Raw genomic sequence first — 23822 nt, 5'->3', positions numbered from 1 at the left:
ATTCAATTCTTTTGGGAAATTTTTTTATTAAAATAGAAGATATTAAAAATAATTGAATTAGAAAAAATTTGTGAAAGTAATTGAATCGTTTTATAGAATTTTATTAAAAATTTTTTTGAACTTTTGCCATTGACTTTATTAAAATTTTAAAAATAATTTTTTTGATTTCAACTGTTAACAAATTTAAAGTAGTGTAAATTCTCAAATATGGAAAAAGTAGCTTTTAGTGTAAATAAAAAAAAGTATCTAAACAGTAGCAAATCGTAAAAAAGTAGTAAATAGTAGGTTTTAGTAGATGAGATGCGAGCCCTATGACCAAAATGTTTATGTTTGGCACAAATGTTGACTAAACATTAAATGAAAGTTTAAGAATTTTATAATAAATTTAAGAAATTTTAAACTTTCATTCAATGTTTATTTAAGTTTTGTGTCTAGCATTAAAAAATAGTGGACATTTAAACAATTATTTCAAGTTTCATGAGCTTTGCAACTAAAGATTCCGAAGGTGGCAGTCAAGTTAATTTTAACTTTTAGGAAACTTTAGGTGCTTATGGTAGTTGTTCCCTTGTCCAAAAAAGTAGTTCTAAGGAAGAATCAAAAAAATTAAAAAGTATAAATACCTTTTAGGTAAATGGACCAGCAAGCTTTATTCCTATCAGATTCCTTGCAGTTCCTGGTTAGATGTCCGTAGCTCGAGTATTTAATTCGATTTAACAAATTGCTTTATATTTTTTTATTGCAAAGAATTATGGAAACATACTTTACTTTCCACCAGTAAATATACTGTTTCACAACCCTGGCAACTGTTAAATGTCAATTAAAAACTGTTCACTTTACTGTTAATTGCAACGAATGGAAAAGCACTTTTGATTTCAATTTGGCATAATTTTGTTTCTAAGTAAAAAAATAAATTATTTTGAATCACAAATTAATCGTAGTGCCCAAGCTAACGTTATTCTGGCACGTTTTAGTAATGTCCTCATCGAGAACATTGCGCGCGCAGCAAACTAGTGGCGCGCGCAACATTCTCCAACATGGCTGCCAAGAAAACGTGTCTCAAATACGCCGGCTACTATAGCGTTCATTCTGTCCTAATGTCGCGACGTTTGACTATTATTTTTATTTCTTTTTTTCCAAATTACATATAAACATATAGTGTATTTTGTTTTCTTATACGTTTTAGTGGTGAGAATGCCGAGAAAGACTTCAACACCATCGACACCAGAAGGTAAATGTAATTAGGATTTGAGGCCGCTGGAGTCAAAAGCGCTGTGTCGGTCAATTAGGCCAACATCTATATGTTGAGTAAGTCGGAATTAAAAAAAATTTTAAACGGGAAGTAAGAGAGACTAAATGAACGGTTGGTGATGGCTTGATTAATGAGTCTTTTTTTCTAAATACTTTCTTGTATATATGAATTCTAAATATATACGAAATTTTCTTAAAACCAACCTAACAAATATTATATTATCATTAATAAATAAACTCTAGCGACTTTTCTCTATTATACTAATTTCTATTTCAAACGCGATAAATCACATCTCTCTCAACTAACACATTAAATAAAAAATTGTACTTGTTTCATTAAATACATACTCAAATCTTCATCAAAAATATGTATTCTGGTCTCGTCTTGCTTTTGATGTCTTATCGAAATTAATCGTTTTCGCTAACAGCAAATTATAACTGTATTATTCGTTCACACCATCATACTTATAAAGTTTTGTGTCTGCATTTGTATAATATTAGACTGTATGTAATTTTTCTGTATTTTAAACATGGTAATTACTTTGAATTTCTACTTTTTAGAGTGGCATAAAATTTTTATGCTAGTCCCTAACAGTATGTGAATATTCAGTATATTCGCATGCTATTAGGTTTGGAATTCGTAGAAAAAATGTGCTCTTCGAATTTATTTAAGAACAAAAGAAAAGCTTATAAATATTTTTAAAAAATGTAGATTATAAGAAGTAAGCTTGTACTGCAAGTTTGCCGCAAGCTTCCTGTAAACTTAAAAAAAGTTAAGTAAGTACGATCTTCAAAGTTTCGTTTTGTTATACAAAATTTGCGAAGAACTTACTGAACAGAACATTTTCTCAGGCCTCGGATATTATTTTAAGTATTTTAAATTTTGTAAAATTCAATTAAAAATAATTCAGTTTTGTCAAGTGTTTTATTAAAACTTTTGAAAAACATCTTTTGAAGAATTTTAATGGTAAATTTCGAAAGTAATTGAATGCTCATAAAAATTTTTAATAATAAATCTGCAAGTGAAAATTTAAAAATAAAAAAATTAATGTAAAGTAGCTTCGAAAAATTAGAATTAAAATATTTTTGGAAAAAGTAATTTTTATAATTTTTTCATTACAATTTTTTAACATTCAATTATTTTCAATTTTTTTCATATTTTTCAAAGAATAAATTATTTTTGAAAAGTTTTACCAAATTTCAATTGTTTGGTAATTTTTCAACAATTAAAATTTTTATAGTGCAAAAAATATAGCTATAGACAAATCTTTAAAAAATTATTTTTGAATAATTTTTCTAATTCAATTTTCGAATTGTACAATTGAAAAGAGTTGGAATAATTAAAATTTTGAAAAATTAAATTGAAAATAATTAATTTTCTTCTAAGTATTTTATTAAAATTTTTGAAAATCAACTAATTTGAAAAATTTTAATTGTAAATTTTGAAAATAATTAAATTCTCAAAAATTTTAATCAAAAATCTTCAAGTGGAAATTTAAAAAAAAAAATTAATGTAAAGTAGCTTCGAAAAATTAGAACTAAAATATTTTCGAAAAAAGTAATTCTTATGAGTGTTTCATTATAATTTTATCAATTATTTTCGATGTTTTCAACTTTTTTTCATATTTTCAAAAATTAATTATTTTCTGAAAGATTTTAACAAATTGTTAATTGTCAATTGTTTGGAAATTTTTCAATAATTGAAATTTTTATAGTGTAAAAAATATAACTACAGACATATCTTTCAATAATTATTTTTGATTAATTTTTTTAATTACAAAATTAGTTTTTTTTAAATTACAGAAAAATTCTTTTAAAAAATTTAATTATTTGCAAAAAAATACATTACAATATTTTTAAAAAACTAATTCTAAGAATTGTTTTATGATTATTTTTTAAAATGTAATTGTCTCCGAACAAAGTAAATTAAAATTCTTAAAAATTTACTTTTTTAGACTCATTAAAATTTCGGAAAATTCCTGTTTTTATTTATGTTTAAAATTCTCTAATAATTTAATTATTTTTTAATATTTTTCAAAAATTTAATTATTATTAAAAAATTTTACCAAATTTCAATTATTTTTAAAAAATTTTCCAAACTTAAATTGCTTGAAAATTTTTCAATTGTATATAATTGAAAAACAATTGTTTTTCAATTATCTTTCAAAAATTATTTTATAATACCTATTTAAAATATTTTTTGAAAATAAATCTTAATAACTTTTAGAAAAATCATTGACAGTGACAATTATTATAAAAAATTGAATTTTGTATTTAAATAATTGAATTTTGGATGGTTTTTTGGAAAATTATTAAAGTTTTGAATAATTAAATTTAGAAATCAGTAAAAGGGGAAAATCAAGAAAATGCAAAATAAATTTTAATCGACTAAAACGATTTTTTTTTTATTATTAAAGTCTATCCGAGGCCTGTGTTCTGAATTTAGAATATTTTTTTCAAATCAATTAAAATCACTTATATAAATGATTAGACGCATTTTAACGAATAATTAATTTAATTTTGAGTTACCATGTTTTTAATTTTAAAAAAATGCAAGCACTTATCGCACATACATCATGTATAGTTGAAGATTTGACAGCGAAACATAGGGATTTATTTAATTATTCAATAAATTTAATAATTTTTTAATTTTTCATTACAATAAAATATAATTATAAATATAATTGAATAAAGTTATAAATATAATTGAATAAAGTTATAAATATAATTGAATAAAATTATAAACATTATTGAATAAATTTATAAGTATAAGTAAATAAATTGATAATCATAATTAAATAAATTTAATATTTTAAATTTATTTAATTAAAAATTTATTCCCTATTTTGCCTTGTTAGACCCCTTGGTTAGGCGTAAATTATTTTTTCGTGTCTGTTATATATATATATATATATATATATATATTTACGGAAGAGCCGCGGCAACTCAGAGGTCATTATCGACAGACGGTTGAGGAACAATGCCCAGAATATAACAATTGTATTCGTGGAAATTTACGATAAAAGTACAAAGCAATTAATTAATCCCCTGAGACCTTACCCTTTTTCATTTAACATATTACAATTAATCTGAATGCAAAAAAAAGAATAATATACGTAAAAAGAACTTTTTTCCATACGGATAAAAAATTTTTTACTGAAAATTTATTTATCTAACTAATAATAATCAATTAAAAGAAATTGCACCAAGAAATAAACGTAGAAGTAGATAATAATATTATTTTTGTAATCAACACCCTGTATTGCTCTTACGCACACAACAGACCACCTATACACAATATTCTCTCTTTTTTTTTAATTTGCATGTGCGCTTGCTTTTTGGTTTTTTCTATTTTCTCGATGAAAGAAAAAAAAATGCGACACTTTCTCTATATTTTAGAATTCGGCATTACTGACTGTGGATGTTCATCTTTTATGAAATGTCGTTTATATTATCTGTGTTTTTATCATAATTATATATTCTGTGTATGTTACTATTTTTTGAGTGTAAAATATTTCCTTTAATCGAAAATTCTCCAAAAAACAGTAAAAAAAAAAACGAAAAAAAATTGTTAATATAACCTCAAAAGGAGAGAAATTTTAATTATATTACAATAGGGGATGATAATAATAATAATTAGGTAAAATATTATTAAAAATAATAAGAAAGTCTTATTAATAAATAAGAAATAATAAGAAAATATTAATAAAATGTATTCTTAATTAATAATAATGTTATAGTCATGCTCTTCGAGTGCGAAAATATAACTTTTCGATTCGAATAGCAAATGGCGGAATGTTTATAAAGTTCGGGAATTTCCGCCTCAGCTCGTGTCAGATTCGTCTCGACACGAGTGGAGCCGAATGTTCACGAAGTTCGGACTTTTTCTCACGAACAGCGCATAGAGCTTTTATTTATTTTACTACTTATTAACATTATTTATTATTAATAATTTTTTGCGTTCGATAATTCAAAATTGATGATTGAGAAATTTTTTTTTTATTATATTTTTTTATATTTTATATATTTTCTATTTTTCTATTTTATTATATTTTTTTATTATACGAGGCCTTTAGGTCGAAAAAATTTTTTATACCAGGCCTTGTTCATTAAATAAAAGTTCAAAGCCTCGTATAAAAAATTTTCTCAATCATTATTTATTATTGAAGGTGAAAGAAGTTAACAATTATTTATTATTATTGTTATTTCTATTATTTTTATTAATATTATTATCATTATTATTGTTACTTCTTCTATTATTTAATTTCTAGTTTAGAAATGAAAATCGACTAGAAATAAAATGATAGAATTGAAAAATCAATTTTCCTCGTTAGGTTAAAATTATAACTTTTTTTAATTTTGAGGTTATGTTGGAGGACTTTCAAGATTTTCAAGAAATTGTATTGTTTTTTTTACAAAAATTATTTTCTATTTTTGAAAAATAAAATTATGATTCAAAGGAGAATTAAATTTTCCCAAAAATAAAGTGGAGAACGTATATAATAATATTTCTTATTAAGTAAAGAGATTTTTTGCTTTTACTTACAGTGGCACCACTGTCTCCCTTGAAAATGGCGGATTACAGATTAGCCTCCCTCGAGGGATTAAATCATATCTGCAGTAAGAAAATTGACTGGCCCACTGCAACAATTCACATCACTGAAAATCCCATATCAGAAGCGGTTGTTTGTTAAATACCACGATACGTTTATTACATCATCGTGATTTGTACAAAATAATTTAAACAAAAAAAAACGATTGCTATCAACAAAAAAAAAATATCGAAAAAAAATCGGAACTCGCAGCTTTTCGATTAAAAAAAAAAAAAAATAAACCGCCGAACAAAAATGATAGCTTTGTCAGCTTTAAGCGAAACTCAAATACAATCGTCGTAGGAACAAATTCTCATCAAATTGGCGTAAATTAAACTAAAAATGTAAATTAATGATGATCCTCATTTTTTAGAAAAGAATTTTTTTTTCGCGTATATTTACAGTTTCTACTTTCATATTGCGATTTTTTTTTTAATCACAAGTCTTTTTGCTTTTCAAGTTTTGAGAGAATTTCTTCTATTATTGATTTAAAAAAAAAAATTTTTTTAAATTTAAATAATCCAGTAGACAAAATTGTTAAATTTTACTAAAAGTAATAGTTGCAAACAATTTTTGTCGTGTAAGATTTCTTGTAGTGAAAAAAGTCGCATATTTATTCTTTGTATCTACGAATTAATTCGAAGAATATGAAACACGGCAGCTAGTTGAGAGTGGGGGTACGGGAATCGTCACTGGCTGACACGAAGAGTGGAGGGGATGAGAGAGGCAAGAGTATCATTCTTTCCTTTTCTCTCTTATTTCTGTTTTCTATGCTATCACACCCAAATGCTCGAAAATTATGTAAACTCACATTACTCATTGAAATCTCGTATTTTAAGAAATTTTAGATTAAGATTCAATTTTCTAACGAAGCAATGTTTCAAAAGCGCTATTAGAAAAAAATTTTTATAATAATTTTTTTCACATGTCTTTGAATGTCTTTTTTAGTTTTTTTGTCTCATTTTTCTTCGATTTGTTTTAATTGTTAAATATATTTTCGATACAATTCGATAATTCTAATATTTCAATAATTATTAAATAATTATTAATCGAGTTTTTAGACTTATTTTTAGTTTATTTTTTCCTTTTTAATTACAAAATTAAAATTGGAATTAAAAATCAAACTACAGATTATTATCTATATTGAAAAGTATGAAAGTTAATAAAAAAAATTACATTTAGTTCACAAAGAAACGAATTATAATTCAGAATGCAAGTAAATATTTTTTTAGAATTCTAAAAATTGAATAATTGTTCTCTCGACGATTTACTTGATTAGCATCAGCTGCGCCTAAAATAGTTAGAAAAATAAATGTGACATTACTTTTGAAATTCTTTGCAATTTTCTGTTCAAAATTTCGAGTTATTAATTTATTTTATATTTTAAAATATTAAATATATTTTTGATTTCTATTAAAAAATAAATTAAGTTTGTTTTTAACAAACAAAACTTTTTACTTCTCATAACTTGAATTCAAATTAGCATTAAAAATAATCAAATTGTTATACAAAAATAATTTGAAATACAAAAAAATTTTTGGAAACTGCAAATTTCTTTTGTTAAATAATAATTATAAAACTATTTGAGAAGAATTTACAAAAGCAATGTTTATTTACATATTATAAATTATAAGTGAAACGTGAAAAAACTCGATCTCGTATTAGTTTTTAACGTTAAACGATAAAATTGACGTTCAGATTGCTGCTTAGATTGTAAGAATTATTATTATTATTATTATTATTGAAAGTTCACACAACTTTTCAAGTAAAAATGTAAAAAAAGCCTCCACGTGGAACCACATGAATGTTGCAACGAAACAATATGGGATCCAATAATAATAAAGAAAAAAAAACAAATATCAATAAGAATTCTCTTATACGAATTTTTTTCCCCAATGGAAAAAAATTACATTTAAGAGAAATTATAATTTAAAAGAAAAATCGCGAGTAATAGTACTTAGGCGCATTAATTACGAATAGAATTTCCAAAATCTCTTTCTTTTTCTATCGCAGGAACGTCACGGAATTAAAAGAAAAAATTTTTCGTTATTCTTCTTTTTTTACAAAGAAATTTTTCGAAACAATCAAGAAAACTTAATTTTTATTCGTGATTAATGTGCCAATATTTGTTTGTATTATGATTGATTGGAAAAATCGATTTCGTATCCTTTAATTGTAATTTTACATACAAAAAATTATGTAAAGATTAATTAAAATCTTAGTTTGTATACGTATAGTTGAATCTAAAAAATGTTTTTCCAGTAAACATGAATTTCAAATTTTTTTTATTTTTAAATTATTTAATATTGTTATAATTATTTTTGAATTTTTTGAAACTATCGATTTATTAGTCTACTTATATTATAATAATAATTTAGTCTAATTACTAGATTGATTTCATTTTTAATCTTAAATTCAATAGAGTCTCATTAATTTAAAATTAATTTATTTTATGATTATTCTATGGAATTAAATAAAAGAGTAAAATAATATAATAATAGTATAAATAATAATAATTGCAATTAACGGAAACGAAATTTTCTTTTCCGTCTCACTTAGAAAAATGTGTGCAATGGATTTTAGAAAAATTTATCCCACACTATTATATTATACTGTTTCTGTTAATACTATTATACAGTTTCGTATTTTTTAAGCTTCTTTATAGAAAAAAAATGCAGGCAAATTTTAAATGTAGTTGCGCTTAATTCTTTAGTTTTTATCACACCAAACGAAAGAAATGCGTCTATTTAAAAAAAAATGCGTCTTTTTTAAAAGAAAAATTGAAAATTTTTTTATTGTGCAACGATTTAGAAATAGTAAGGAGTAAATTAATATTTAAATCTAGATTCACGCTGATAAGAAAAGAAAGTCACGCTTGACCTTGAATCGGAGTGGTGGGGAGGTGTGTAGGAGAGAGACGTCAAGCGTTGCTCGCAGTCTCTTCTCACTTACACTCATCTCCCCACTCTTCGACATAACGTCAGGTGACTTACTCTCAAAATCAATGAGTTTGGAGCCTAATAATGTAAAATACTTTTTTCTTTTTTATACATGAAACAATATCGATATTTTCTATTCAGTATTATTTTCCAAGTATGTTATTATTAAATTAAATATCTCTTTATTTGGAAAATTATTTTTACGAGTTATTTTCATTTATTAATAAATATTTCTTTTCAATAATTTCAGGTTTGTGGGGAATTTTATTCTTGGCGAAAATTGTCATTGGAGATGAATTTTTTCTTCAGTACTAAACTGGACCATTGATAAAAATTTATCATACAAGCATAGGGTATAATTTTCTATTTCTTGCTGTTCATTTTTGGAGAAATATTTCTACAAAAAATAAGTAAATAGAAAAAGTTCGCGACATTTGAGGACAATAAAGGCAACACTGTCTCGTCATATTAAATATTTATAATATTATAATAAACACTAAAAAATTTTTTATTTAAGTCAATTAAATTGTATTTGCTTCAAATATCGAAATAATTAGTCCAAATACATTTTTTTGTTTAAATAAAAATTATTTGATTCAAGTAAATATTTATTTGTTAATAGACAGTTAATAGTTTATTTGAATCAAATAATTTTTTTCAGTGCAATGTAATTATAAAAGAATACATTATTTATGTAATATTAATTTTAGTATTCATAATTGATATAATATTGATTTTATGATACATAATTTATATAATATTATTTTTATAATACATAATTTATATAATATTATTTTTATAATACATAATTTATATAATATTATTTTTATAATGCATAATTTATATAATATTATTTCTATAATACATAATTTATATGATATTAATTTTATAATATTGCGAGGCAATGTTGCCTCAATATTTCAGTCAAATATTGTGCTATTTGCCCACTTTCATAAAATAAACATTCCTCACATATCATTTGTAGACTGTAAATAAATTTTTAAATTTTTCTCACAATTCTGATTGTATCCAAACAGTCGCAAAATATTTTTACGTATAGTTATAATAAAATTTTTGATATTTCACACACCAATAATTGTTACATATCGACTTTATAAATATTCTTACTTTTAATACCCAAATATGAAATTTATAGTATATATACAGTTTTTCTAACTAATTCTCTAAATAAACAAACAGTTTCCAACATATCATTGAAATTTTTTTTTAATTTTTTAGTCGTGGCAAGTTTATGCATAAGACTTTGTTGGATAAATTCTATTCAAAGGTCCAAGTAAAATAACTACTGAAGGAAAAAAATTTTTTTCTGATCTATGGTAACAAAAAAAATATTTCTAATTATAATATCAGCACTCGTATATCGTGAAGGGTGCGCGAAAATTTAGAATAAGTTTTTTTTTTCCACATCGCACGAAAATATGAATATTAATTTTTTTGATAAATATAAAACGAGTTATTATGTTTTGACATATGATGGGAAAAAATAAACATTGTATAGTTTTCATAAAACGCGATTGAAACTGATGACGAAGAATGCTTTTCTGTATCCACATGTGTGATAGAGTTTTAATAGCATTCAGAATGGAAAAAAAATTATACATTGCCGTTATTATAGTACTCGAAAAAATTTACGAGTAGGTAGACATGTTTATATTTTACATAATGTAATAACGAATTATTTTTTTACACAGCACTATTTTAAAATTATGAATTTTATCAATAATTACAATTTTTCTTAGATCTGAGCAAGTTCCTAAGTGGTGAATTTTTTTTTGTCTGCATTTAGTTGTATATGTATTTTTCGAGCAATATTTTAATACAGATCTCCAATTTGCAATTATTTCGTATTGTTTTGCAACAAATTATCAAATGAGATTAATTATTAATTTGTTAATTTTAATCATTTATTATAATTATTATTTAGTGAACTATTAATTACAATTATTAATTAGTTAATTATAATTATTAATTTGTTAACTATAAGTAATAATTAGTAATTTGTTAATTATAATTATTAATTAGTAATTTATTTATAAAGTAATTAATTTTTAAATTATAATTATTAATTCTTAAGTATTAATATCAAATAATGAATTATATTATGTGATATTAACTAATAGACTATATCGTTAAGTTTGAAATTTAGAACAAAAAAAAAATCGCTGGAAAAAATACAACACGTGTTGCATTTTTTATTCACGAATTTTATAAACGACAATGTGCGATGAAAGGATTTGAAAGAAAAAAAATACTGTCACTTTCTAAATAAAGAAAATTCTTTTTGATTATATTAATTTCTTTTAAAAAAGGGAAAATTAAAAATAATAGTGGTGCTAATTTAAAAATCTATAGAGTTGGTGTCTTCCAACAATATTTATAATTTTTATTCACTCCTAAAGAATTGATAACATTAGAAAGCATAAATTATTTGATTGCGATTATAAATATCAGAGTGGTCCAAAATTCATTTTTGACAAAAATTTATCAAACATTTATTTTTATTCAAAAGAAATAATAATGAATGAGTTTTTTTTCAGAAACAAATTTTCAATCTGCTCGTGTACATTTTCAAATGGACAGCAATGTTTTATTAGTAAATTAGTGAAGTTAAATTGTTATAAGATATTTATTAAAAATAGATAATTTATCAGTAAATCTAGTTTTTAATTTTTAGTTTTGTGTATTTATATTTGTAAAATATTTTCTTTTTGTAATATAGAAAAAAAGATGAAATTTCGCATAAGCGTTCGGTTGCGCGCGCAACTTTACTTTCATGCTGCGCGCGCAAGTCTCGTTGCGCGCGCAGCAAACGCTATCCCCACTTCGATGCTGCGCGCGCAATAACAGAACGTCGCTAGATCTGTAATTATCATTTATTACCTAGTAAAAATAATTGCTATTCTTATTCTTTTTATCATTAATTATTATAATAATTTTTATTACAGTTGTCCCTTGGATTATTTTCAAAGGGAAAAATTTTTGCGAGAAAATATTTATAGTAGGATATTGTTAAAATATTGATAATTTGGTAGGAGTATATAATGGTTTGACCAGGTTTTGTAAGCCTGTAGTAAGTGATATGATAAAACGTGCCTGCTGCGCAATGTACGTGGCTTTAAAAAAAAAAAGTTGACCGCCTTTGGTTTTCTATATTCTTTGACAAAGAGACTCTTTAATTATACTATAAAAAAAAATATTCGAAGCGTATTTTCTCATGTGTCTAATATTCACATTCGACAAAAAAAAAGAAAAATTATTTCTTACAAGTGTTTTCAATCCACTAACTTAGCATCTTATCACTTAACGAAAAATATTAAAAATTTTCAATTGTGTAAATTTAACAAGAAAATATTATAAACAAATTTCTTTCTTACTAATTTTCGACTACATTTTTAATTTTTAAAAAAACTTTTTGCTGAATGTTAATGGATTGAACATTCTTATAATAATTTAGTATGAAGACAGAGGAAGGACTCTGAAAGTCTTTCGAAAAGTGTAAAGAGGAAAAAGAGAACAAAGAAAAATATATATATCGATATAATTATATATGTAAAAAGAATAATTCATAAAAATGAGAGACGCGAGACAGAACTTGGTCCAAAATTCAAAGAGTATAATTACAATAGTCTCAATATTAAATTTATAGAAAATATCGCAATTTTTAACCCAGTGTTTAATTTGGATCTCAATAAAATTTTCTATTTCTCTCTCTCTCTCTATTATCACTGGCAGTAGATCAAGAAAAGTCTTAACTCGCGTCCCCTCATCAAAAATAATGCATTGATTATTGCCACAGAAAAAAAAAATTTTTTTGAAAGGCTACGAAAAGTAATAGTTTTTAAGAATCAACGAGTGTCACTCTCTAAACAACGTTTATTCGTACAAAACATTTTCGAAAAGTAAAGTAGTGCTCACTAATGAATGCAAAACGAAAATGAATTTACTCCAAGAAAAGTATTTTGTATTTGATTTTAATCTTTGAATTGATTGAGAATAATTAATTTAAAGCGATTTAGTAAAAAAAAAAAAAAAATTTTAAGCGATTTAGTTGGCGAATCAAAAATTAAAAAGTAATTAATCTAGTAATAATTTAAAAAAAAGATAGTTGACTTTCGGTTGAGAAAGCTGCGCGCGTCGCAAGGAAGGAGTGGGGAGGCGCTTCGTGATTGGTCGCTCCCCCTCCTCTTCTGCGGAGCCGAACGCTTTTCTAAACCTAAAAGCCTTAAATCGACAAACGCCACTAATTGACAACAGTACTTTTTTGTTATACATTTACATTATTAAAATCTTTTATTATAATTACTTTAACATACAAGTCAAGTACAAATTCATATACGTAACAAAAAAAAAACAAAATTATAAATTCAGAATTAGAAGAAAACAGAGGGAAAAAAATAAAGAGACGGCAATAAAGAAAAAAAAATTAAATGAAAAGATTTTCGATAAACAAAAAGAAGTAAATAAAAAAAATGTAAAATACAGAAAAATTGTTTCTTAGAGTTGATTCTGTGAAATTTAAATCTGCTCAAAACGGTGAAGCACACTTTATCATTCGTTTAAGGCGAATAAGAAAAAAAACATTGAATAACTGATATATTATATATGAGGGAAAATATATCAATAAATTAATAATAATAATGTGAGTGTTATAAAAATTACGTTTGAGTGCTGAAGTTTTGCCTGAACTGCGCACAGATTTATCGAATGTAGTATATATATGGCTTCGGCCTGCGGAAATGCGATTAGAATTTAAATAAAAAAAAAAAATGAGCATATGTAATTTGACATATTACATATATATATATATACATACATAACACGCAAAATCTGTACTATCAACTAAGCGAAAATCATTAATAAACGAGCAATCTATATAGATGGAGCTTCAATACATTATCTATACAACACATGCACACAAAAACAATACCTGTTATTTATAATAAACAAGCATAGAAAAAAAATTGTCTTTTCTATTATATCTGCTTTTTGTTAAAATATATCTTTTTTATTATTTTATGATAATATTATCCTTATTGATTTATTATTCTTGACATTATATTTTTTTGTATTCTTACCTGCGTGTGGAATTATTAGAATTTAGGGGAAATATTCTCTCTAAATTTAAATTGGTAGAAATTTTTACTAATTTGAATTAGTGACTGACTTTTTGCTTCTAAATCAGTAAATTTTACTAATAAATTGGAAGAAATTACTATTTATTAGCAAAATTTACTAATTAAAAAACTAAAAGTCAGTTACCAATTCAATTCAGTCAGTCCTAATTCAATGATTTTTAATATCTACTATATTAATAAAAAAATTTCCCAAAAGAATTTAATAATTTAAAAAAAATGTTTATAAAATTCATTGCAAACATTCAATTATTTATATAGATAAAAAAATATTCACACGAATTCAATTATTTAAAACAGAATTTTCCTAATATTTTTTCGAAAAAAATCAATTATTTGAATAGATTTTTATTAGATTCTTCGCAAGAATTCAATTATTTTTTAAAATTTTAATAATAATCGTTGTAAGAATTCAATTATTTTTTCAAATTTAAATAAAATTCGGTGACAAAAATTCAATTATTTTCATAAATAATAAAACTCATGGAAGGATTTAAATTATTTTTAATACATTTTTAAATGAATTCCACAAAAATGCAATTAATCAAAAAAAAAAAAATATTATTAAAATTGAGGGCCTGCATACAATAAAATTCTTTTCTAAAATTCAATTATTTTTCAAAAATATTAATAAACTTTTACGCAAGAATTCAATGATTTTCAATACAATTTGTATTAAATTCCTGGAAAGAATTCAATTATAATCACAAATTTTAATAAAATTCTTCAATATAATTCAATTATTTTCAAAAAAATAGCCAAATTTTTTTTTGCCAGAAATCAATTACATATTTCAATAAATAATATAAAATTCCTCGAAAGAATTCAATTATTTTCATAAATAATATACAATTTTCAAAGAAATTCAATTATTTAAAACAAAATTTTCATAGAATTTTTTGAAAAAAATCAATTATTTTAAAAACTTTATTAAACTTCGGGTGACAAAAATTCAATTATTTTCATAAATAATAAAACTCATCGCAGGATTTCAATTATTTTTGTATATAATTTTAAATTTATTAATTCCGCTATAAAAACGCATTGATTCTTAAAAATTTGAATAAAATTCGTCGAAAAAATTCAATTGTTTAAAAAAAATTTGATATAATTTGTTACTTAGAGTGTAATAATTATTTTCAATTCTATTTTAATTACATTTCTTGAATAAATTTAATTATTATTAAATATTTTAATGCAATTCTTCGTAAGAGACGAGCGAAAAGCATATTTTTGTATTTTTTTCTATTTTAATATCTTATCAGCAAAAAAATATTATTTTGTGGTATATAAATATTTTCCTTGGTTTGTAATATCCGGACTTTTAGATGTATATTGTAACCGCCTTTCTTCCTGCACACGTACATATTCAAAAATTCGAAAAAAATTTTATTGTAGGTTCAAAAATGTGACAATTCATCAAACTCCTTCAGGCGTCAAGGGCAAAGGCGACCAGCGAAGAGGAAGTTACGCTTTTTTTTTTCGTGAACTATATAATCAACTGTGTGAATAAACCAATGTGAATGGGTAAGTTAATTAATTTAAAATACCACATTAAGAAAATTTAATTTTTAATTTAAATTTCGTACATTTAAATAAATATTCCCTATAGTCAGAAAACATTATAAACAATAATATTAATGTTAATAATAATTATATATATTATAATCTAAATAATGTGGATTTCATAGAGGAGTCTAATTAAAAAAGAAATTTGTGTTGAAAAAAAAGTTTTAAATTTTTCCACTGACTCAGTTTTTAGCGGAATTAATTTAAAATTATATTAAAAATAATTGAAATCCTGCGATTCGAGTTTTATTATTTGTGAAAATAATTGAATTTTTATCACCGAACTGTAATAAAATTTTTACAATAATTGCATTCTTGAGAAGAATTTTATAAAAATCTTTTTAAAGAAATGATTTTTTTCAAAAAATTTTATGAAAATTGTGATTTAAATAATTGAATTTCTTTAAAAATTTAAAATTATTTATAAAATTAATTGAAATCTTTCAAAAAATTTCATTAAAATTATATTGGAAATAATTCAATTGAGAATTTTTTTGTCCTCATCTTTATACTTTGTAAAGGGTTTATCGCCCGTTTATACATCTAAATAAATAAATAAATTATTATTAAAATTTTAAAAAATAATTGAATTCCTAAGAAGAATTTTATTGTTTATAAAAATAATTGAACTCTTGAGAAGGATTTTATTGCTTAAACCAATAATTGAACCATATAATTTTTAATTATTAATTAATTATTAAAGTGATTATTATTAAAATTTTAAAAAATAATTGAATTCCTGAGAAGAATTTTATTGTTTATAAAAATAATTGAATTCTTGAGGAGGATTTTATTGCTTAAAAAAAAAATTTTGAACCATTGCGAAGAACTTTATTAATTTTTTTTTTTAAATAATTGAATTCTTGTGAAGAATTTTATAAAAATCTTTTTAAGTAATTGATTTTTTCGAAAAATTTTAGAAATTTAATTAAATCGAATTCCTGAGAAGAATTTTATTATTAATAATCAAATTCGTGCGAAGAAACATTCAATGTTTGTTAAATTATTCATTTTTTTTCGAAAATTTATATAAAAGTATTTTAAATAATTAAATTCTTGCAACGAAATTTATTTAAATTTTAAAAAATAACTGAATTCTTGAAAAGAATTTTATTGTTTATATAAAAATAACTGAATTCTTGAGGAGGATTTTATTGTTTAAAAAAGTAATTGAGTGTTTGCGAAGAACTTTATTAAATTGTTTTTAAATAATTAAATTCTTGTGAAGAATTTTATAAAACTTTTTTTAAGGGTAATTGATTTTTTTTGAAAAATTTATAAAATTGAATTGAATTCCTGAGAAGAATTTTATTAATTGTAAAAGTAATTGAATTAGTGTTAAGAAATATTCAATTTTTTTTAAATAATTCAATTTTTGTAAAGAATTTTTATAAAAATTTTTTAAATAATCGATTTTTTTCGAAAATTTATATGAAATTTGTATTTTTAATAATTGAATTCCTATATGTGATAATTTCATTATTTATCAAAATAATTGAATTCTTGCAACGAAATTTATTAAAAAATTAGAAAATAATTGAATTTTTGAAAAGAATTTATTGTTTATAAAAATAACTGAATTCTTGAGGAGAATTTTATTGTTTAAAAAAGTAATTAAGTGTTTGCGAAAAACATTATTAAACTTTTTAAAAATATTTAAATTTTTGTGAAGAATTTCATAAAAATTTTTTTAAATAATTGATTTTTTCAAGAATTTTGCTGAAATTTGCATTTTAATTATAACTAATGGAATGTTTTTCAAAGATTTTTTATTAAAATCTTTTTAAACAATTGATTTTTTTCGAAAATTTTTATAAAATTTGTATTTTAAATAATTGAATTCCTATTTGAAAATTTCATTATTTATGAAAATAATTGAATTCTTTCAAAGAATTTTATTAAAATTTTAATGAATAATTGCATTTTTCGCGCAAATTCATTTAAAATTGAATTAAAAAGAATTGAAATCTTGCGATTAGTTTTAAAATATTTATAAAAAGAATTGAAAATTTTTGTATTTATGAAAATAATTGAATGTATGAGAAAAATTTTATAAATATGTTTATAAAATTTTGTTTGCACTTTCTTTAAATTATTCAATTCTTTTGAAAAATTTTTTTATTAATAGTAGATATTTAAAAATCATTGAATTATGAAAAATTTGTGAAAATAATTAATCGTTTTAAAGAATTTTATTAAAATTTTTTGAATTATTTTCAATAACTTTATTAAAATTTTTTACAATAATTTTTTCATTAGATGACTGTGAGGCTTTAATAATAAATTGTTTATATTAATGTAAGGCTGTCGACACATTACTATCCGATTTTATATTATTTTTATCAGTATTACTAATAAAAATAATCAGATCTTATAATTCTCAGTATCATTATTCGTATATTAATCTTATAATAATAAAATAACTTACCATTCATTTTTGAAATACCAATGAAAACCAACTTTCATACTTTTCAAAAAGAAAACAATCTCGATAGTAAAAAAAAAAAACTAACACCGGTTATTGATTATAGACTTCATTGGAACCATTCTATAAAGATAAGTAAAAACATGAAGAATGCATCTTACCTATAGTGGGATCGTTGAACCCAATATAATCATTGTTGGAAAACGTGGTACTGTATACATATAGATATAGAAACTAAAAATCACAGCCGGAAAGTAAAAAAAAAAAAGGATTCATGTTGTTGGTACTCGCTTCAGGGTAAAAGAAAATAAATATATAAATGTTGAAGGAGCCAGGAGAAGAAGGATCACGAAAGGACCGCTACTTCTTGGGTTTCGTTCGGTTGTTTGGTTTTGAAGAAAAAAAGAACAAGAAGAAGGCCGTTCGCATTTCTTCGGGCGTCTTCGTGATTGCTTGCGCCGCGTTCACTAGCGCTCCGCACGGTGTTAAGTCGAACGAGGACCCACATTGACAGGGGCGCGCGTATTCTTGAGTTGACTGGCGTGGGAGTAAGTCCATGCGACACACAACAGTCAGAGACGCGTTTCTAAAAAAAAAAGGTGTTCAACCTGCACCTTAATTCTTTCCCCCTTTTTTTAACATTCAGAATTTCCCATTATTTCCCTATTTAAAAAAATTAAATTTATTTTTCTTTTTCCCCCAAAGGAAAGTGAAATATTTACCCGCGAAAAGAAAGTGTGAATAAACATGTTAAAAAGTTGTAAACAAAAATACTAACAAGCCTGCTAACAAGTGATATTTACAAGGATTTACAAAAGGATTTATTAAGGAAGAAAAAAAGTGAATTAAAAAAAAGAAATGAAATGAGACGAAAGCGATGACTGTTTTTATGTGTGTAAATACACATAACACCGAAGCGACAGGTGGTTTCGTCGCTTAATATACAAAACGGATGGTTTTTAAAATTTTTTTTCCCAGAAGAAAAAATTTCGTTAAAAGTGGAGGGGGGAGGTGATGTTTGAAGTGCGTGAGTAAATTTTTCGAAAATAAAGTGCAGTGTCAGTGAATAAGATATGCGTTATTTTACAGTGTTGTGAAAAAGAAATTTTGCTGGATTTCCAAAATGGAGATATTCAAGTTCATCTGGGTCTCTCTTCTCATTATTGTGCCCTTCGCCGGGTCGGAACCTATTGAGGAACGAGGTAAGATTACCGGGTCACATTGCTTTGTTTTTTTTTTTTTATTTCCTTCTTTCTTCAAAGGGCCGCATCACTTGTTGTTTTCGGGTTGGGAATTTTTTTTAAGTCGTGAATTTATTATTTTTAACTGTAACTTTATAACTGAAAGAGAAGTTTTCAGGTAAAATTTTTAATTTGACTGCGTAAATTGAACTAAATTTTACTAATTTTTTATTTACTTTGAAATTTTTAATTAAACTAAATTCATAACTAATTTACTTTGAATTAAACTAAATTCATAACTTTGCTTTGAATTAAATTGTTTTTCATTTCTTATGAAATAAAAAGATTCTTAAAAATCTAATAATAAAAGTTTTTTTTTAATAATTTTTAAGTGATGCGTTCCTAGGATACAGTTTATAATTTTTGTTTGGAAAATTCTCCTCTTTCTTCACATCGCTTTATTATGAAACGTTAAATGAAGAAATTACTCAATTTGCATTTTAGTATAAACAATAAGGCTTTGGAAAAAAAGCTGCAAAAATAAGTATAGTTATTGTAAATATTCTTCAATATTATTCTCGTGTTGATAATTTGCATCCTTGGTTATATAAATACTGTTGATTCGTACAACATTTTTAATTCTAAATTTTTTTTCACCTGGCATTTTTAAAATTATTTATCGAGTATACGAAAATAAGGAATAAGGCGCATTGTTATCGTTCCCCGTAGTTTAAAACAAAAACATTCCAATTCATTCAGTTTGCGATTGATAATTTTTTTTTACTTCGAAACTGTGGCAATTTTCCATGTTGTAAAATTTATATCGATGATCAATGCAGTTAGTCATTTTATATGATTATCATTTTATATCAATATTGTTAATAAGAAAAAGACCGACACTTTTGTTTGTATAAACAGCCTATCATCAAGCAAATTTTTCTTAGATCACAGTTCAAAATAATTTTTCTCTTTAAAAAGTCAAGTTTTCTTAGATTTCAATTCTAGCAATAATATTTGCGAAATTTAATCATTAAAAACCTAATAATTAAACAATAATTAAACATAACAATTAAACCTAATAATTGAACATAATAATTAAACATAATAATTAAACCTAATAATATTAAAAATACCTTAATAATTAAAAATTGCTCGGCTTAAATATTAAAAATCGTAAGAAAGAAAATAGTGAGATGTATTATATATACGTTATTGTGACATTCAATATTAAATTACGTCAATATAACATAATTGCGATTACTATTAATGTTTACTACCAGAATATTTTTAACCGCCTGGAATTGATGACTATGACAAAGAAAAAAAAATTGGAGTAAATTACACTAAAGATAATATATAAAGTTCAAATTGAGGTGTCATTTAAGTCGATTCTGTTTCTCGTTCTGCTTACTTCTTATAAAAGCTACTGATAAAAAAATTGCGTATCTTGGTCTGATAAGACTTGGTTACCATTTTTACAAGTCAGACTCACTCTGAATATATCTACATCGATGATATATACATATCCTCATATGTATATACATATATATATATATATATATATATATATATATATACTTATATACGAGTCCTTGAACGTGAAAAACAGGTGTAGAAAAAAAATTTTAAACAGGTGTGTTATTTTGCTTTTATAATATTTGTCTTTAGGGAGTCAAAAAGTTTGTTAGATTTTTGCCCGGAATGTTAATTTTAGCAGTAGTACTTTTTTCTATAACTTTTCAAGGGATTTATTAAAATCAAAATTGCCAGCAGGACTCGCACTTATCTATTAAAACCTATACTACTTACTATACTTTTTTTACGATTTGTTACTATTTGGATACTTTTTTATTTATTACACTAAGAGCTTACAAATTACAAATTACAAATTACTAATTACAAATTTTTCGTAATTCAATGATTTTTAATATCTACTATTTTAATAAAAAATTTTCCAATAGAAATGAATAATTTAAAAAAAATGTTTATAAAATTCTTCTTCAATTATTTTCATAAATAAACAAATTTTCACAGGAATTCAATTATTTAAACCAGAATTTTCATAATATTTTACGAAAAAAATCAATTATTTAAAATAGATTTTTATAAAATTCTTGGCAAGAATTCAATTATTTTAAAAAATTTTAATAAACTTCGTTGCAAGAATTCAATTATTTTTATAAATAATAAAGTTTTCACATAGGAATTCAATTATTTGCAATACAAATTTCATATAAATTTTCAAAAAAATCGATTATTTAAAATTTTTTTTTTTAATTCTTAACAAAAATTCAATTATTTAAAAAATATCAAATATTTCTTCGCACAAATTCAATTACTTTTACAAATAATAAAATTCTTTTCAGGAATTCAATTCAATTTAGTTTCATAAAATTTTTCGGAATCAATTACTTAAAAAGATTTTTGTAAAATGTTTCACAAGAATTCAATATTATTTTTAAAAAATTTAATAAAGTTCTTCGCAAACATTCAATTATTTTTTTAAACAATAAAATCCTCCTCAAGTATTCAATTACTATGACATATTTAAAAAAAAAATTCTTCTCAAGAATTCAATTATTTTTTAAAATTTAAATGAAATTCGTTGCAAGAATTGAATTATTTTCATAAATAATAAAACTCATTGCAGGATTTCAATTATTTTTAATACAATTTTAAATTAATTCTACAAAATATGCAATTATTAAAAAAATATTATTAAAATTCTTCTCAGGAATTCAATTATTTTTTAAATTTTGAATAAACTTCGCTACAAGAATTCAATTATTTTGGAAAATAATGAAATTTTCACATATAGGAATTCAATTATTTAAAATACAAATTTCATATTAATTTTCGAAAAAATTCAATTATTTAAAACAATTTTATAAAATTCCTTACAAAAAATTCAATAATTCGAAAAAAATTGAACATTTCTTCACACGAATTCAATTATATTTACAAATAATAAAATTCTTATCTCAGAAATTCAATTCAATTCAATTTCATAAAACTCATCGAGAAAAATCAGTATTAATTAAAAACATTTTTGTAAAATTCTTCAATTATTTTTTAAAATTTAAATAAAAGTTGTGGCAACAATTGAATTATTTTCATAAATAATAAAATTCATGACAGGATTTAAATTATTGTTAGTACAATTTTCAATGAATTACACAAAAAAGCAATTATTCAAAAAAATATTATTAATATTCTTCTCAGGCATTCAATTATTTTTAAAAATTTTAATAAAATTTGTTTCAAGAATTGAATTATTTTGATAAATAATAAAACTCTTCGCAGGATTTCAATTATTTTTAATATAATTTTAATAAATTCCACGAAAAATGCAACTTATTCTTAAAAATTTTAATAAAATTTTTTGAAAAAATTAATTTACGTACTTTCATAAGTAATAAAACTCATAGCAGAATTTCAATTATTTTTAATATATAATTTTAAATTAATTCTGCTAAAAACGCAATTATTCTTAAAAATTTGAATTTGAATTACATTTCTTAAATGAATTTAATTATTATCAAAAATTTTAAATCAATTCTTCGTAAAAACTCAATTATTTTAAAAAATGTTGATAAAGTTCTTTATAAGAATTGAAATTTAAGAAATATTCAATTTTTCAGATAAATTATTTATTATTTAAAATTTTAAATAATTGAATTCTCGTAGAACTTTCTAATAAGAATTGATTTAGAATTGAATAAAATAGAATGATTAAAGTTTTGAATAATTTTATTTATTAATTTGAAGAAAAAAAATGATTGAATTTTGAAAGAACTTTTTTAATTTTTAGAAATAGTTAAATTTCAAAAATGCGTTACATTAAAATCATTTGAAATATTTTAATTCCCGTATAGACAAAATAAATAGGTATTTAAATATTTATTTTTAAAAATTATTCTATTTTTGAATGTAATTAAGAAATTATAAAAAAAAATTGAGTCAAATTTAATTTTTCAATAGCTACATTTTTACTACTTGTTTTCTGTCTTTAAGCTATGTACTTTTTGCAACTTTTTTAAAATTAATTATCGAGTTCAAAGCCTGGATTTACAATCTATGATTTTAATAATTTCCCTAATATTTAAAATTTATTTTTGTCCAGTATTTTCAAAATATTTCCATAGTTCAAGTATTCTCAAGTATTCTGAAGTATTCTGAAGGATTTCCAAATATCTTCATCATTTTTAGGATTATATTTTTCGTGCTTGGCAAATTATAATTTGATGACCCCTCGAATTATTCCCCGGGTAAATATTTCGTAAATTAATAATTTATTCAGGATTTTTTCAGATTCAGATTTTTGAAATCAGGAGATGGAGTAATTAATTTTTTTCGGATTAAAACTGTTTTCAAAAATTTCCAACGTAAAGAGTGAGTGTTTTTACAATCTTTGTGGCTATTTATACCGAAAAAGCGATGTCTCCTGTTATGTGGCAGTTCTTAAACGTCTTTTGGGTTAAATATATCTTGTTAAACGGTTAATTAGGCCTTAATAAGATCGGTTCGCCCAGAGCACTCGGCTTATGTGGTATTTAGGCCAATAATGCCGCATGTAACGCAGTGGAACTTTCGTTGAACTGTAAATAATTTCTTGAAGGGGAAAAAAAACGGCAAATCTCATATCTATATATTAGCAACAGTTGCATGCCTACTTTTACACTAAAATCCATTGTTATTGATTGTACATGTCCCGA

At 23.1% G+C, this 23822-nt stretch overlaps 2 protein-coding genes across 4 annotated transcripts in view; both read left to right on the top strand.

Annotated features, from left to right (window-relative positions):
• Positions 1–6266, top strand: part of LOC122500353 (protein NDRG3) — an 81651-nt gene extending 75385 nt beyond the window's left edge. Inside the window, exons 9-10 of one of the 3 annotated variants that reach the window (XR_006301487.1) lie at positions 1184–1305; positions 5797–5935. Coding sequence is in view for 2 of the 3 variants with exons in the window: in XM_043609703.1 (XP_043465638.1) it covers positions 1184–1228; positions 5797–5942 (191 nt within the window). In the remaining variant the exon portion in view is untranslated. Of the gene's footprint in view, positions 1–1183; positions 1306–5796 lie in introns of all 3 variants that reach the window. The other 2 variants (XM_043609703.1, XM_043609356.1) reach the window with 2 other exon arrangements.
• A 12173-nt stretch (positions 6267–18439) lies between these two features.
• Positions 18440–23822, top strand: part of LOC122506901 (epidermal growth factor receptor) — a 184558-nt gene continuing 179175 nt past the window's right edge. Inside the window, exon 1 of the mRNA XM_043619515.1 lies at positions 18440–19128. Coding sequence (XP_043475450.1) covers positions 19050–19128 — 79 coding nt within the window. The 5' untranslated portion in view covers positions 18440–19049. The remainder of the gene's footprint in view (positions 19129–23822) is intronic.

Source organism: Leptopilina heterotoma, unplaced genomic scaffold (assembly GCF_015476425.1).
Source record: "Leptopilina heterotoma isolate Lh14 unplaced genomic scaffold, ASM1547642v1 Lhet_0, whole genome shotgun sequence".
Taxonomy (NCBI): Eukaryota; Metazoa; Arthropoda; class Insecta; order Hymenoptera; family Figitidae; genus Leptopilina; species Leptopilina heterotoma.
Note: the sequence above shows the minus strand (reverse complement) of the source record. Positions and strands in the feature narration are given on the sequence as shown.